General features: G+C 64.1%; 1 protein-coding gene across 1 annotated transcript in view; it reads left to right on the top strand.

Annotated features, from left to right (window-relative positions):
- Positions 1 to 13,015, top strand: part of PLEKHA6 (pleckstrin homology domain containing A6) — a 35,756-nt gene extending 22,741 nt beyond the window's left edge. The window contains exons 11-25 of the mRNA XM_067310621.1: positions 3,304 to 3,384; positions 4,830 to 4,898; positions 5,246 to 5,326; positions 5,504 to 5,653; positions 6,339 to 6,434; positions 6,951 to 7,062; positions 7,237 to 7,376; positions 9,471 to 9,600; positions 9,893 to 10,002; positions 10,095 to 10,277; positions 10,427 to 10,591; positions 10,823 to 10,956; positions 11,151 to 11,293; positions 12,031 to 12,154; positions 12,807 to 13,015. Coding sequence (XP_067166722.1) covers positions 3,304 to 3,384; positions 4,830 to 4,898; positions 5,246 to 5,326; positions 5,504 to 5,653; positions 6,339 to 6,434; positions 6,951 to 7,062; positions 7,237 to 7,376; positions 9,471 to 9,600; positions 9,893 to 10,002; positions 10,095 to 10,277; positions 10,427 to 10,591; positions 10,823 to 10,956; positions 11,151 to 11,293; positions 12,031 to 12,146 — 1,710 coding nt within the window. The 3' untranslated portion in view covers positions 12,147 to 12,154; positions 12,807 to 13,015. The remainder of the gene's footprint in view (positions 1 to 3,303; positions 3,385 to 4,829; positions 4,899 to 5,245; positions 5,327 to 5,503; positions 5,654 to 6,338; positions 6,435 to 6,950; positions 7,063 to 7,236; positions 7,377 to 9,470; positions 9,601 to 9,892; positions 10,003 to 10,094; positions 10,278 to 10,426; positions 10,592 to 10,822; positions 10,957 to 11,150; positions 11,294 to 12,030; positions 12,155 to 12,806) is intronic.
- The last annotated feature ends 2,389 nt before the right edge of the window (positions 13,016 to 15,404 follow it).

Raw genomic sequence — 15,404 nt, 5'->3', positions numbered from 1 at the left:
GGCGATGCCGGCCCCAGGCTCGGCACCCAGCACAGCCCACGGGGCCGTTCCCGGCGAGGATGGGGTGAGGCTGGTCTGCTGCCTGCCGCCTCTCCTCCCTCCTTGCTTCCTCACTCTGGCTTTTTCCTGACTTGTGTTTTCCCCTTGGAGCACTGAGGGGGTTGGAGCCGGCAGGGTGACACCAGGAGGTCCCAGCCGGGGTCCCCGGCCAGGGAGAGCTGTGGGACCTGGCTGGAGGGCCGAGTGCTCTGCAGATGACGCTGGCCGCAGCCCCATCTCCTCGCTGCTCCTCTCCTTGCCCTGCGCCGTGCGTAGGGTTTTGCTGCTCTTGGTGGAGGCCCATGGAAATGGGAGGGTTTGCCAGGAGCCTCCCTGCGCGGTGGGGTGGAGAGACCGCGGTCCCTGGCCATGAGGCTCCGGGTGGGAGGCGAAGGGACGGTGTGGATCGCTGCACCAGCCTCCGGCATCGGCCCCGTGGAGCGCACAGGTCCGAAGTCGCAGTGCAGGAGCGGCCGCTGGAGGAGGGAGAAGCAGGTATCTCCATCCATAAGTTCCCTCTGCTGCTGCCTGTCCTTGCTAGCAAAAGACGCAGGGCAGGAGAGCGGCGCCCTCGCAGGCTGTGCTGCTTTGGGGGCACCCGTTAGCCGCTAGCGAGCGCTATCCGGGAGGGAGATGCACCGGCTGCGAGTCCGGGGAGGGAAGCGGGTCCCTCGCAAGGCACGTCCACGGCAGCCCTCCCCGCGTGGCGCGGAGGAGGTGGCACCTCGCTTCTCCGGCCAAGAAGGCTTTGCATTTCTACAGCCTTCACCTAACTGCTTTGCTTCTTCTTTTATTTGTTTTGTGTGTTCGTTTCTTGCCGCATGTCTGCTGGCTCCTGGTAGGATGAACTTTTAGACCTTCAGTTGCAAAGAAACCTAGAGTATTTGGACCAGCAGGTAGGCAGAGCTGGCTGCAAACTTCATGCTGCTTATGTCCCCGTGTGCCCCGTCCCCACGCAGCGTCCCCTTCCCTTCCAGCGCAGCATTTCTTCCCCTAACATCCATCCCTCACCCTTCTCGGCATCAAAGCAGCACGAGTTGTCTTTGGTTTGCTTCTTCCATCCTTCCCGTCTGTAGGGTTGCTCATTGCTTGGCAGAACCCCCCTAACAGTGCCTCGTGTGGTGTGCTGGAGCCGCGGGTCGGTGCGTGCTGTGTGTCGGGGGGAGCCGGGGGCCGCAGCTAGGCAGGACGGCGGGCCAGCGCCGCCCCCGTTCCCGTGCACCCTGGGTTTCCGGGAGCCGTTCCCGGGCGCCAGGCGTTAGGCAGGGGCATGAGGCGGGAAGCCGCGCTCCGAAACCCTTCCCCAGGTCGGTCTGTGCTGGATCGCGGCTCGGAGCGGTGCAAGGCGCTGAGCGGAGCGCAGCCCTGGCGTGGCGGCAGCGGTGCCTCCGGCTGCATGCAGCACCCGGGGCAGGGGCTAGCGAGCTGCCACGGGCGGCCGGATGGGCCGGGAAGGGTCCCTGGCAGGCTGGGAAGGGGAGATGCGGGTTGGCGTTGGCTCTCCCGGCGTCCCTTTTCCGGCGGTCCGGGTGACGAGCAATACCTCCCTGGCAGCGGGAAGAGGAAGAGCGCTGAGATTTGTCGCGGTAAGGCAGGAGGGCGAGCTGGGGTGCGTGCGTGCCTGCAAGGGAGCCGTAGGGAGCCGTAGGGGCGTGAGACGGTTTCGGTGACGTGCTAACGCCGTGCCGCCTCGAAGGCTGAGAGACTTGACGCGGGGCTGGGCTGAAGCGTCCTCTGGCACCGACAGCAAAGCGGCAGCTCCCAGGCCTCGCCGCGCGCTGCCCCGTCGCCGCGTGCCAGGCTGCGTTTGGAGGAAGGCCACAAGCTGACACCAACCCGGGAGAGGGAAAAGCTCTGGGAAACATCTGCAGGCGCGTTGGGGTGAAAACTGGGCACCGTCTGAAACCGAGGAGGAGGGTGGGGGAGACGGTGCGCGCTGCAGCCTGGCGCTCGCCTGCAAAAGCCGGGCTTGCTCTAAGGGAGCTGCTCCAGAGACAATCTCGTTAGTCTGCAAATCCCCATCAGTGCGGTAATCACCAAGATCTGTGTCTGCCTTGGAGCAGAGCCAAAGACGAGCGGGAGCGCTCGGTGCAATAAAAGCTCCCTGGATTATTTCACAGCCATCGGCAGCGATGCTCCCTCTCTGAGCCTCTTTAAAATGCTCCCTAAAAAGGCTTTCCTTCTCCTCCTCCTCTCCTCCCGACCTCTGGAGAGACTAATTCAAACTGTCACTGTCAAGTATCTCTTTTTAAAACAGTTTGCTTCTTTATTTTTAAAGCAGTTTGCTGCTTTATTCTTGCTCTCCTCATTTGTCCGGACGGCTGCGCCAGGAGAGCCCGGGCCCCTTCCCGGCTGTTGGTGCTGGGGTGGCTCCCTGGGCTACATCCCACCTTGCTGACTGGCCCCAAACAGGGCTTTGGCCTTTGGTTTGTGTGAGCCTGTGCTTAAAATGCTGTCGCCCCTTGGACCTTGAGGGACGTGGCAGCGTCGTGGAGCGCGAGGGGCTTTGCCTCCTGTCTGCGGGACCCTGCAGCGCTTCCGCAGGGGCTTCCTCGCCCCAAGAAGGTAGCCAAACCCTGGTGCTGCTTGTTTGAAGAGCTCCACCAAGCAGTAGCAAAGCACCCTGCGGTCGTCACCCCGGCGTGCGCCCTGGCAGCAATGCACTGCCGGACAGCAGCAAAAAATGGGCAGTGGCAGAAGTGTAAACTGGCCCTCCCTGCTCGGGGTCTGCCCGGCCGCCCCGTCCAAAGTGGGGTGAAGTCCCGGAGGACTCGGCCACCGGGCTGTGCTTGGAAAGCAGCGGGCACGCGAAACGCCTTTGTGCCGTCTCCGCGGGAGCCCCCGGTTCCCGTGCCGGAGCTGCCGGCTGCCCGTCGGCTGCTTGTCTGTCTGCTGGGACCACAAGTGCGTGTTGCAGCCGTGGGCATCTCTGTGCCGAGCTTGTGTCTGTGTGTGCACTGTGGTGTCCAGCCTGGAGCTGGCTGGGTTTTATCTCTGTTTCTTCCCCCCCCCAAGTTTTCAGGGCAGGCAACCAGCCAAGGACATTCTTGAGTGCACAAAGTGGAGCAGCAGTGGCCCGGGGCAGCTGTCCCCACATGGCTTGAGCCCCTGGGACGTCTCTTGGAGGTGGCACTTTGCGGTCTGGTGGCCCGAGGTGTCCTGGACAGAGCCTCCCTCACCTGAGTACGCCGCACCGCGAGCCTGGGGCAAGGTGGATGCGGTGTCTGTGCTGACCTCTGAAATTTCCTTCCCTGTCTGTCGCAGATGAGCGAGAGCGAAACTCTGATCAGTATGGTGAACAGGATGGTGGAGAACTCTTCCCCTAGGGCTCAGCTCTACATGCAAGTAAGCCTCCCAGCCGCCCTGCCGTCGCAGGGCCGCCCCGGCTGCTTCTGCATGGCAGACCATGGCAGCCTCCACGCCATCCATCCGCAAGCTCACCTCCTGGCATTTCCGCTCATTGAAGCTCTGGCATCCATACGGCTCCAGCACATTCCGCTCTCAGGAACACACTAGTCCATTGCAGGCTTTGCTAATCCATCCATGAGCCATTTAAAACCCCCTAAATCCTTGTCCTGAAAGTGCAAGTTGGGGATGTAAAAGTCCTGAACTCTTTGCCTTGGTCTAGTTGGGTTCAGGCTCTTTGCTCACCCTCCACCTGCCTTTACATGTTGATGAGGGATGGAGAAGGTGGGGGCTAATGTAAAATGGGAAGAATCTAGTCCAAAGCACGGTTCTCCTGCTTGGAGCACGGAAGGAGCTGCAGAAGCATCGGGACTGTGGCTCCATACACGTGCAGATCACGTCACTCATGCGCACACCTCATTGCACACCACCGTCGCGTGGCGCGGAGGGCCCGCCTGGCCCTGAGCACTGCCTGCCTGGAGCCTGGTTGGACTGCAGGGCTCCTGCTGGATGCAACCACGAATCGGGCAGGCTCCCAAGGCTCTCGGGGCAGAGCGAGACTTGGGCTGGACGTCACTTGGTTGTGTGGCCGCGTGGTGGCTGGGCGATGTGTTGGGTGGCTTTCTGACGGGGGGAAAGGTGCTCGTTCCCATCCGCTGTGCAAGTGGAGCAGGGAGCCGCTGGAGGATGAAAGCGGAGGCGCTGAGCTGCTTTCGTTGGCTGGGCTCCCTGCCTGGAGACAGCAGGATCCCCGTGTGCCAGACTCTGCCTTGGGCCGAGCTGGGCACTTGCCAGGTTCAGGTCTATTTGCATCGTCCGATGGTTTTAAATTGCTCTAAAGTAGCGTCTTGCTTTCTAGCAATAATGATGCCCTCCTTTCTATCTTAGGCCTTTCATCTCAAGCTCTTGGAGGCATTTAATTGGTGAAGTCCCATTAGTAATTTAGATTTCCAGGAAAGGAAAATGACTCAGTGAGACGCTGGATGGCAAACAGGCCCTGATGTGGCTGCTGATTTATAGGTGTTTCAGCTCTGCTCGGTGGGATTATGGCTTAATCTTGCTGCCTTTGTTTCCCCGCCTGTAAAATGGTGGTTGTAGTACGCCAGGTGGTTAACGATTTGCAGGGCGCCTCTTTAGCTGAGCTTTTGGCGTCTCGCAGGGAGTTTGCCTCCGGTTAATTCCTCCTGCTCCCCCAGCCGATCGCTGCTGGAGCTGGGAGCGGGGAAGAGGCTCCGGCTCTCCAGCCTTTGCTCTAAGCACGAGGCAGGGCTCAGGCATGATGGTAGCACCCCGCGGTGCCGGCAGTGGCTGTGGCTCCCGCTCCGCTGGAGATGGCCTGGTCCAAGCGCAGCCGGGGCAGCGCTCACCCGTCGCTGTCCTTGCAGGTGACGCCCTTCCCGGAAGCCTACAGGGAGACGCTGCATGCCTACAAGATAAGCGAGCAAGACACGGATGTAAGAGCCAACGTCTGTCCTGCCTGTCCCCCCTCTGCCCCGTGCTGGTGCTCTGAGCTTCGTTGCTCGGTCTCGCCCCGTGTTCGGATTTGGGCCACGTCTCACCCTGCCTGGGGGTGAGGTCCTGCAATGAGCCCGGCAGGCTGGAAACCCTCCCCAGGACAGCGCGTTGCCCCATCAGTGGGTCGCGTCCTGGCTGGCCACGCAGGCCTGGGGCATCCCATCTCCTCCCGAGGGCCTTGGCTCCAGCTGAGCAAACACCACGCACAAACCTGTTTGCACAAGCGCCTGGTGCACACCGCGCTCTGATCGCTTTTCCTCCCTCTCTTTTCCCTGCCCGGGGACAGAAGCTCCTGGGGAAGCTCTGCGAGCAGAACAAAGTGCTGCGGGAGCAGGAGCGGCTGGTGCAGCAGCTCCGAGCGGAGAAGGTACGTGGTGCACGGAGGATGCTGCCTCTCCACCTCGTGCCCCTGGGCACACATCAGCAGAGGTGGGCTGACCTGCCCCAGGTCCCCGAGGCAATGGCAGAGCTGGTTTGAGCCCGGGGTGGCACGAGGGCCATGGTGAGGGCTCTCACGGCTGTGTCGCCCTCCTGTCCCCACCAGGAGAGCCTGGAGAGTGCCCTCATGGGGACGCACCAGGAGCTGGAGATGTTCGGGAGCCAGCCGGCCTACCCGGAGAAGCTGCTGCACAAGAAGGAATCGCTCCAGAACCAGCTCATCAACATCCGCGTGGAGCTGTCCCAGGCCAGCACGGTAACGGGCTCCCCTGCCCACGCAGCCTTCCTCGTCCCACGCAGCCCTCCTCCTCCTCCTGCCACCGCGGGACCGGGGGCACCCGCTGGCACAGGAGGCGGCGGGGACCCGCTTGGCGCTGCGGCCCCGGCAGAGCCGCGTGCCAGCCCGGAGCAGCCGGGGCAACCTGGCACCAGCAGCAGGAATGTCTCTCCCCCACCCACGGGGATCACAGGCTTTGCTCCACTCTTTTCTCCCTTCACGGGGGAAAGAGGAGGAAAATCCCTTCACTGGCGGCCCAGACGAGCCAAACTCCCTCGCTGGGGACAAAGCACATTAACTCTTGGGGTGCCAAGCTGGATCATGTGCCAGGAGCCGTCGCGGCTCCAGCTTCCGGCTGGCTCGCCCAGTGCTGGCCGGTGCACCATCTCCCTGGCTCCCGCTCCGACTCAGCCATTCCCAGCGTGCCATCGGGACAGGGAGCTCCCAAAGGCACGGCCTGTCTGAGAGGTGGCCAGGGCTTGTGTCCTGCTGCTGCCACTGCCTTGCAGGCTCTGCTGGAGCTCGGGGTTTTGCTTTGGGAGCAGATTCCCTGTGCTTTCCTGGGTGCTCCCACGCCGTGCTGGCCGGGGGCCGCTGCTCGCCGGGAGGACCTGCTAGCCCCCAGCCCCAGGCAAAACCCTTCCTAATCCCCTGCCCTCCGCAGGCCTTGGCCAGCAGCACTGCCGAGTACGAGAGCCTGGAGAGCGAGGTGTCCGCCCTGCACGACGACCTCTGGGAGCAGCTGAACCTGGACATCCAGGTGAGCGCCGGCGCTGCCGGCCCTGCCGGAGCGGGATTGCCCCGGCCAGCACCTCGGAGGTGAAAGGCTCCTGGCTTCTCCAGCCCTCCGCTCCCCCCGAGGAGCTGGTTTGCAAGCGGCTGCTCCTTGCTCAGACCTCGGCATCCTGCTTTGCCCATGGACAAATGGCACCTGTGGCATTGAGGCCCAAGGGGTGCAGGAAGCACAGGCACCCTGGCGCTTTCCTCTGGGTGCCGAACGGGCTGTAGCACAGCGGCATCCCGGGCAATTCCCTGCGCTCGTGGGGCTCTGTAGTCGGAGCTCCCTGCCCCAGCCTGGAGCATCTGCCCGGGGGAGCTAAGAGACGGCTCTTGGCAGGAATCGAGTTGCCAATGCATTGGTTCAAATCCTCTGGGATTTGAGTGCCAGTGTGCTGGAGCTGGGGACGTGGCAGGGCTGGCGGCGGGGGCGGCTGAGCCCGGCTGCGTGGCCAGCGTCGTGGGAGCCCGCTCTGACCGCGGCCTTTCGCCCCTGCAGAACGAAATGCTCAACCGGCAGATCCAGAAGGAGATCTGGCGCATCCAGGACGTGATGGAGGGGCTGAGGAAGAACAACCCGTCCCGCGGCACAGACACTGCCAAGCACCGAGGTGAGTGCGCTCTGTCCCTGCCCTCGCCCGGCCCGTAAACCCCAGCGGGGACGCACGGAGCCAGGGCCCCTCTCGACACAGCCCCTCCGTGCACCGGCACGGCTTTCCCCACCTCCCCGCCGCAGCAGCCCCAGCCCCCAGTGCACGCACTGATTTTTCCACTTTCCTCCGCAGTGGCCATGGGTCCCTCGGGAACGTACAGCTCCAACAGCCCCGCCAGCCCGCTGAGCTCAGCCAGCCTCACCAGCCCCCTGAGCCCCTTCTCCCTCGTCTCCGGCTCCCAGGGCTCCCCCACCAAGCAAGGACCCAGCGAGGTGAGTGAGCCGGGGTGGCCGCCCGGGTCCCCAAGGAGCCTTTCCCCACCGTGGGCTCCCTCCATCCCACGGCCGGGCTCGCGGGCTGGCCCGACCCCTCGCTCTCCGGGGGCCGGGCGGGCAACGGGGTGCAGAGCGGGGCCGGGTTCGCACGCGGCTCTGCCTGGGGGGACCGCTCTGGCCGTGCGCGTGGGCTGGGGGCTTCCCCCGCGAGCTCTGGTCCGCCCTGCTTGCAGGGCCTGTTCCTGGGCTTTGCAACGGTGGGGCTCCCGTGTCGAGCAGCCCGAAGGCTGAGCCTCGCTCAGCACCAGCTCTTGCTGATGCCACGGCCCCTCTCGCTGCCCGTGCTGGGGGTTCAGGAGTGCCGGCGTCCCTCAGCTCCTGGTTTCATCCATGTGAAGTTTGGGGTTGAATCTGGGCGCGGATTTTGCACATCACCTGTGCGAAGGCGATGCCAATGTCTGAGCTAGGGAGAGGCTTCCGTGAGCCCTGGCGCAGAGCAGGCTGCAGTGAAAGCAGGTGCTGGCGTCTCCCCGGGGGACACAGCTGCAGCGGGGACTGAGACCATGGGGCCCCTGGGAAAGGCTGAGCCCCCCCAAGCACCCCGGGGAGCAGGGACCGGCTGCTCTCCTTCCTCCTCCTTTTCCCAGTCTGACGCTTCTGCTGTTTTTTTGTCTCTGTCTCTCTTTCTAACTCTCTTTTCCTTCCCGCCTCAGCTTCTCTGCTCTCACGCCTCTTGCTCCTCTCCACCCCAGGAACCAGGCCCGCCTCGACCTCCCCTTCCTAAGTCGTATGTACCCCTGGAGTCTCCTCCGACTGTTCCTCCGCTCCCTAGCGAGGGCCGCCTCTGGCCGTACCCCACCTCCCCTTCTTGGCAGCAGGGCGGCGAGGCGAAGAGGGGACAGGTACCGAAACCTCTCCGGAGCGGCCTTGGAGCGGAGCCCCTTCCCCTTCCATCCCAAGACAGGGGCCAGGGCGATGGGGCTGCCCGTCCTCTCCCAGCCGCAGGGACGACAGGCAGGGAGGGACAGCGTGGCCCAGGGCCGAGGACGGCTCTTGGGTAGGCAGGTGGCAGGCACCCGGCCCCTCCGATGGGAGCATCCCCGCGGCAGCCTCGCCGGGGCTCTCCGGTCCTCTGCCTTTGCTGTCCTGGTGCCGGATGGGCAATGTCGGACTTGCTCCTCGTGGCCGGCCAGAGGATGCTCACAGGGGCTGCACCAACCTGCCTCGAGCCTCTCTGCTTTCCTCTGCCCTCTCCTCTCTCGCTGTCCTCCCGCAGCATGCGTGGCGCCGCTCCACACTGTGCCGGGGGCTGGAAACCCCTGTGCCGGGGAGCTCGGCTGGATTGGGAGCGATCCGCCTGGCAAACCCAGATTTGGGACTTCCTGATGAAGCCTCAGCAATGCTCCCACCTGGGGAAAGGGTGCACAGAGGACGGTCCTGAGGGGGCTCAGGATGCGTGCAAGCAGGTGCCGGCACCGCAAAGCAGCGGCGTGCAATGGTTACGGACCCCCGCTGTGGGCGCAGGCGATGGCCAGCAGCAGCCGTGCACCTGCAGGGCAGCGCACTGGCGGCCGCGTGCTGATGCAGGCGGTGTAAGGGGTATCGGGACGTGCCAGCTCCGTGCAAAGCGCGGGGCAGTTCTGCAGAGACCCGCGGGGCTCCTGCTGTACCCCGCCATCCCCTGGCACCTCTGTGCCAGTGCTGGTGCCCTGGGCACACCGTGCCCGGGGGCAGCAGGAGGGGAAGGACCCCCGTTGCCTGTGCAGGAAGCTTTTCCCACGTGGCAATCTCCCCTGCCAAAACAGCAATCTGCTGTGCCTGGCCCCGATGAACCAGGGGGCTGCAGCTGGTGCGAGAGCTGCAGAGCCCTCCCAGCCTGGTCTCTGGTGGAGCACGTCTGGGGCATGCGGGTTTGGCTTCTCCTGGCTGGCACCGCCCGGCTGGCATCCGTGTGTCCGTCTGCTTGCCGGGAGCATGTTTGTGGTCCGTACGCGGCCCCGTGGCCGTGGAGAGCGTTGGGTCCGTCCCTAGGCAGAGCGCGGCTCCCGTGCGGGTCGGTGGCTCACCCGGGAACCTGCTTTCCCTCCGCAGCCCAAGGTGAGCTTGGAGCAGAGCAAGAAGGACGGGCCCCGGCCGGCCGCCCCCGGCTCCCCCGCCGAGGGGCCGCTGCTGCAGAGCCGGCAGGAGCAGGAGGCGGAGAAGCAAGCGGCTCTCAACAAAGGTACGCAGCCTGGGGGACACCAGTGCACCCGCTCCCGGGGGCTGCCCGCTGCAGACGGGACCTGCTGTCCCTGTGCCTCGGAGCCGCGGGAAGTGTTTGTTGCCTGGCCTCCGGCTTTTCCCTTTGCAGCATGCAGCACAGCCGGGCCCTGACCATGGGCTAGTGCACCCGGCGTCTTGCAGGGACCCTGCCGGCGATGGGGCAACGACTCCTCCTCCATGGGCTCCCGCTGTCCCTGGGCCAGTTGGTCCCTGGGGGGGGTTTCAGCCCAGCATTTCGGTTTCCTCTGCAGTGGGCATCGTCCCCCCCAGAACCAAGTCTCCGGCGGAGGAGGAGGTGGCGCCAGCGGCAGGCGTGGTGCGGAGGAACGCCGGCGGCATGGCCAACGGGCTCGGCTCCCGGGTAGGGCTGCGTGAGGGATGTATTTTGGCACGGGGCTGGCCCCTGCTCCGCGCAGAGGTGCGTGACCGCGGGGCTGGCTGGGCTCTCCCCAGGAGAGGCCAAAGAGCGCCGTGTTCGCCACCGAGACGAAGGCGAAAATGAGCGTGGAGGAGCAGATCGACCGCATGAAACGGCACCAGAGCGGCTCCATGAAGGAGAAGCGGCGGAGCCTGCAGCTCCCGGGCAGCCAGCAGCCCGAGACCCCCGGCACCAGGGCACCGGCCTCCTACAAGGTGGTGAGTCCCCGCACGGGCTGGGGGCCTGGGGTAAAGGGGCTGCTGCATCCAGCCTGGGCAGAGCAGGGCAGGTCCCTGCAGGTGGCAGGACCAGGGAGCAGAGGGAGGAAGAGGAGGGTGAGGGCTCAGCGGGCTGTGGTCCACCGCAGGTGCGCCGGCACCGCAGCATCCACGAGGTGGACATCTCCGACCTGGAGGCCGCGCTGCGCTCCGAGGACTCGGGCAAAGTCTACGAGACGCCCCGGGAGGAGATCGCCCGGCTGCGCAAGATGGAGCTGGAGCCGCAGCATTACGACGTCGACATCCATAAGGAGGTGAGGCCGGTCTGCGGGGCTCGCGGTGCCCTGCGGGGGGGGGGGTCTGTCCGCCCTCCTCCCGCGGCCGTCGGGGGGTCCTGGAGCTGGCAGGACGTGTCCTGCGGGATGTGGGCGCCGGGCGAGCACAGCGCAGGGATGAGGGTTGCCCGTGCCCAGGCGGGTTTGGGAGTGGGGATGGATGGGTCCCCCGGCGGCGGGCGCTCGGCTCAGCCCTTGCTCTGCACCCAGCTCTCAACGCCGGACAAAGTCCTCATCCCCGAGCGGTACATCGAACTGGAGCCCGACACCCCCCTCAGTCCCGAAGAGATGAAGGAAAAGCAGAAGAAGGTGGAAAGGATAAAAACCCTCATTGCCAAATCCAGGTGAGGCCGCTGGGCCCGTGCCCGTCCTGGCTGTCACCGGGGCATCCCTGCGACCACCGCGCCGCCCGTTCCCCCTCCGTCCTCCGCTCTGTCCCTCCCTCTGCTCGGCTCTGCTCCGCTCCACCGCCACGCTCGCGTGATCCAGGCGTCCTCCCGGACCCGTGCCGGGCGGTGATGCCGACGCTCTCCCGCAGCCTGCAGAATGTGATCCCGCTGAGCGAGGGTGAGGTGGACGCCCCCCAGGACCCGGAGACCCAGCTGCAGGAGCAGGAGAAGAGGATCGAGATCTCCTGCACCCTGGCTGCGGAGGCCTCCCGCCGGGGCCGCATGCTCTCGGGTAAGGCACGGAGGGGGCGCGCAGGGCCCGGGGCGCCCACGGCTGCAGGGGGTCACCTGCCGAGCGGGCAGGAGTGGCGATGGCTGGGCAAGCCAGAGAGGTTGGATGAACAGCCTGCACGGGACCAGCTGATGGGCAGGAGAGGCAACAGGAGCAAAGGGGCTTTTTGGGGCAGGAGAGCAGGGTGCATTGGGGCACGGCAGGGGGATGCCTCTACCCAACATCAGGCGAGCCAGGCTCAGCACCGGCGCAGCATCAAGCCCAGCTGGCAACGTGGTGGAGGCTGGTGGCCGCTCTGGACATCCTGTGTGTCCCCGGGGCCCGGCTCCGCTTTGGAGTTGCAGAGCTTTGCTGCTGGGCAGTCCCACATCCAAGAAAATCGGGTCAGAGCATGCTCAGGTCCTGTTCTCTGCCGCAAGACGCGGGGCAGGAAAGCCCTGCCGCGAGCCCCTCCGCGGAGCATGTGTCTGCGGGAGAGCTGTGCCTGCCACCGCCCTGCAGACAGCACCATGCCTTGCCTTGTCCATGAGGATCCTTGCGTGGTGCTCACGTGTGCATGCCGCGGCGAGACGCTGCCGTGTCCGTTTGTTCTGACCACGCTTGCTTCCTCCCTCCCTCCCTTCCTCTTCATTTTCTCCCCCTCCGCTAACCTCTGCCTGCCGCGTGGCCTCTTCTCCTCCGTCCCCGCTGCCGGCAGCTGGTGTTCTTCACGCCCTTCTTCCATTTCTTGTTTCCAGCTCAATGCGCTACCCCAAGCCCTCCCACCTCCCCAGCTTCCCCGACTCCACCGACCAACCCCCTCTCGTCTGAAACATCCCGGGTCGCCGACAGCAGCCATTTTATGCGTGTTTGAGCCATGAAGTAAGCACCTTTTCTCTTGTACTTCATCCCATGCTCTCTCCATGGCAGCCTGCTGGCCAGGGGGACACGGGCGGGGGGCGTTTCTCCTCCCGGGCTCTGTTCTGCCCTGCATTCGTTCATCGCTGCTTGCTCCAGCTAACAGTCTCCTGAGCCACGTCAGCCCGGTCTCCTCTCATGGACCAAGCGCAAGTGTCCTCGATGGTGAAGCCCCCATGGAGCAGGGCTCCAGCCCCTAGGCTGGGTCAGCCCGGGCCGAGTGCGAGCACTGTGCATCGGCATGGCGCCCAGCAAGATGGTCCCACGTGGTTGGGTGTCTGCCTGGAAATATGAAATCCCACTTCTTTCTTTTTTTTTTTTGCCAGGAGAAATTGCAAAGCCCCAAGTGCGGGAAGCAAAGGGATCAGCTCGGGATTAGGATGCAGGCGGTGGGAGCTGTCTCCAGCCAACCTTGCCACTTGCATGCAGTGACTTGTGATGTTGTGCAGAGCATGTTTCCCCAGGGAGCTGCGGAAGTGCCAGGAATGGGGTCAAATCTGTGTTAGGTTTTACTCCGAGCGGGTGCGGTGGGGTTTCTGGGGAGGTCTGGGGCTGGGTGCTGCCCCGGTGCCAACAACCCCGCGCGTTGCTCAGCTGCGCTCTCCTCTCCCTCCAGCGCAAGCCCTGGCTGCTGCCAACGCTGGCAAGTTCCATGGGGCCACGTTTTAGCACTCTGGCACGACACCGAACCTCTCCTCGGCCATCATTTTCGGTTCTCCCGGACCCCCTCCCTCTCACTAACGGCAAGACCACCCTGGATGGAGGAGTGGGGCCATGCACCATGGACAGCCAGTGGAGGCCTGGTCTTGCACCAGCTCCCTCGCCCTTCCTCGTCCCGGGCTCTGCTCTGGCCCAGAGGAGATGTGCAGGTGCTGGGAGGAGATGTGCAGGCGCCAGGAGTTTGTCCGCGGGAGCGCGGTACCGAGAGGACCAGGAGACCACCCCTGGTTGCCAGCCAGCGCAAGGATGGGCTGTTGCATGCAGGATCTGTTGCGTCCAGGGACTTGGGTTAAGCATGGACATCTGGGCAGGGGGATTTGCAATGACACTGGCAGTGACCAGCACAGCTAGAACGTCTCCCTGCCAGGACAGCATTGCACCGGTGGAGCGTAGGACTCCCTTGGCTCTCTGCGCTGATGTATTGGTCTCACAAGGGTCTGCAAAGGGGCTCTTCTGGGTGGAGACCAGCCAGTCCCCCCCCCATGGATGGTGCTTTCACCTTCTGCTGGACCTGGATGCTCCATCTCTGCTCCTTGGGCAACTCTTCCCCTCCCTGTGTCCTTGCCTGAACCTGCTTTTAGCATCCCAGGAGCTAGTCAGCTGCAGAGCGTGGTCTGCCCATCTCTCCTCACGCTGTGGTCCAGCAGAAGGAAGGAAGGAGCTGGGGATGGGGCGGATGGAAAGAGAACTGAGGGGACCACGGAGGCACCTGGGCAGGAGCCAGGGACGCGGGGCGGTCTGCACCGGGGCGGTGCAAGGGTGTCCGGTACGCCGGCACGGAGCAGCAGGTCTGTGCAGGGATGTGGGCATGTCGCAAGGGAATAGCGGAGCGGTGCAGCGAGCTGGTGCAGGGACGTGAGGTGGGGTGGCAAAGCCACGATGCTTTCTGGGGTCAGCAGGGATCCCCTTCTGGGTGTAGGGATGACGGAGGGACGGGAACAGGCTGGGGGCGATGAGCACTTCTAGGTGGTGGCAGCGGGGGCCCGTCCTTGGCATGCTCCCAAGGGCAGTGCCCCTTTGGTGGGGATGGGAGAGGGTGAAAGACAAACGCTACTCGAACACGGACTCACGCGCACGGACTCACGCGCACGCTCACATGCACGGCGCGGGCTGCAGCAGGGGCACCGACTGCTACGTCGGGCAAAACGCTGGCGAGCTCGCTGCAGGGGCTGGCACTGTCCCGGCGCTCCTGGGGCTCCTCCGTGCGGCTGGCGGCGTGTCCGTCCCTCCTGCCTGCACGGCGGCCCCAGGCTCGCCCGGAGCAAGGCGACCTCTTTGCGGGACTGGGCGCCCAAAACCCCTCTGGCCTCTCGCAGCCTGGAAATAGCGGCTCGTGGCCGGGTTTAGGAGCGCCGTGGAGGTGAAGCCAGGCTGGGTTCTCCCCGGCTGCGGGGTGCCGGCAGCAGGACGCGCGGGCTTTCCCGGGGGCTCACGTGCTGGGATGGGACCGGGCACCTTTGAAAAATCTGGCACCCAGCCTCACCCCAGGCCTCGCCGTTTCACTCCAGACCCTTTTGCTTGGTTTTCCCTGTAGCAAGTACCCCTTTTCTTTAGCTTTCTGGAGGGAGAGAAAGGCTGGCTCTGCCTGGAAGTACAAAATCCCATTTAAGCTTTTTGCCAGGAGAAACCGCAAAGCCCCGAAGTCGGGGAGCAAAGGGATGAGCTCAGCATCAGGCTGCCCTGGGCTGAGCATCGCCTGGACCCGCAGCCCCGTAACGTCGGCAGCGGTGGCCTCAGACACATCCCCTCTCCCGGAGCGCGGGAGCCTCGCGATCCCCAAACCGGCCCCGCGCTGGGACCCGCTATCCCCTCGTGTCCGTGAGCTTCCCGCCGAGTCCCTGCTCCGTGTGCCCCTCGCCCGGCCCGCTGGGCTCCTCGATCTTAGCAATACACGTAGTGTCCCAGGAACCCCGCAGCCCTCTTAGCTCGTAAAGCTGGCCCTTTATTTTGCTATTACATGCCTTAATATATGTTTTATGGAAATTATACGTTTATAATATATATATATATATATTTGTTTTTTCTCTTCTTTTCTGGGAGGTACTGTTTTGTGCTAATTTTCTCTCGCTCTGCAGGGTTGTTGGCACCAGCCCTGCCAATGAGTTACGAAAGCAGATTCTTTGCCAATTTATCAGAGGAAAAGAAAAAAAAAAAGAAACTATTTAAAAAATATATATTTTTTCTGCTTTTATTAAAAGCAAATTTATTTAAAATAAAATATAACGAGAACTGTAAGTTTTCAGCAGCGACGCGTTTATTTCCCTGTGGCGGAAGGCAGTGGCGCCGGCTGGCGCTGACTCCTCAGCCCGCATAAATCGGGGCGCTCCGGCTCCCTGCGGAGCGAACCCCCCTTTACGCCGGCTGCGGGGGGGATCCGGCCCAGCGGGACCCCCGTGGGCGCTGCCCCGTCCCACGGCCCGGGACGGGGGCCAGGCCCCAGGCGTTTGCCCAATGCACTAGGATCCCATGACTGCAGTATTGTGGACCCGGGTTT

The sequence above is a fragment of the Apteryx mantelli genome, chromosome 25 (genome assembly GCF_036417845.1).
Source record: "Apteryx mantelli isolate bAptMan1 chromosome 25, bAptMan1.hap1, whole genome shotgun sequence".
Lineage (NCBI taxonomy): Eukaryota > Metazoa > Chordata > Aves > Apterygiformes > Apterygidae > Apteryx > Apteryx mantelli.
The sequence above is the reverse complement of the archived record's forward strand: the minus strand, read 5'-3'. Positions and strand labels throughout refer to the sequence as shown.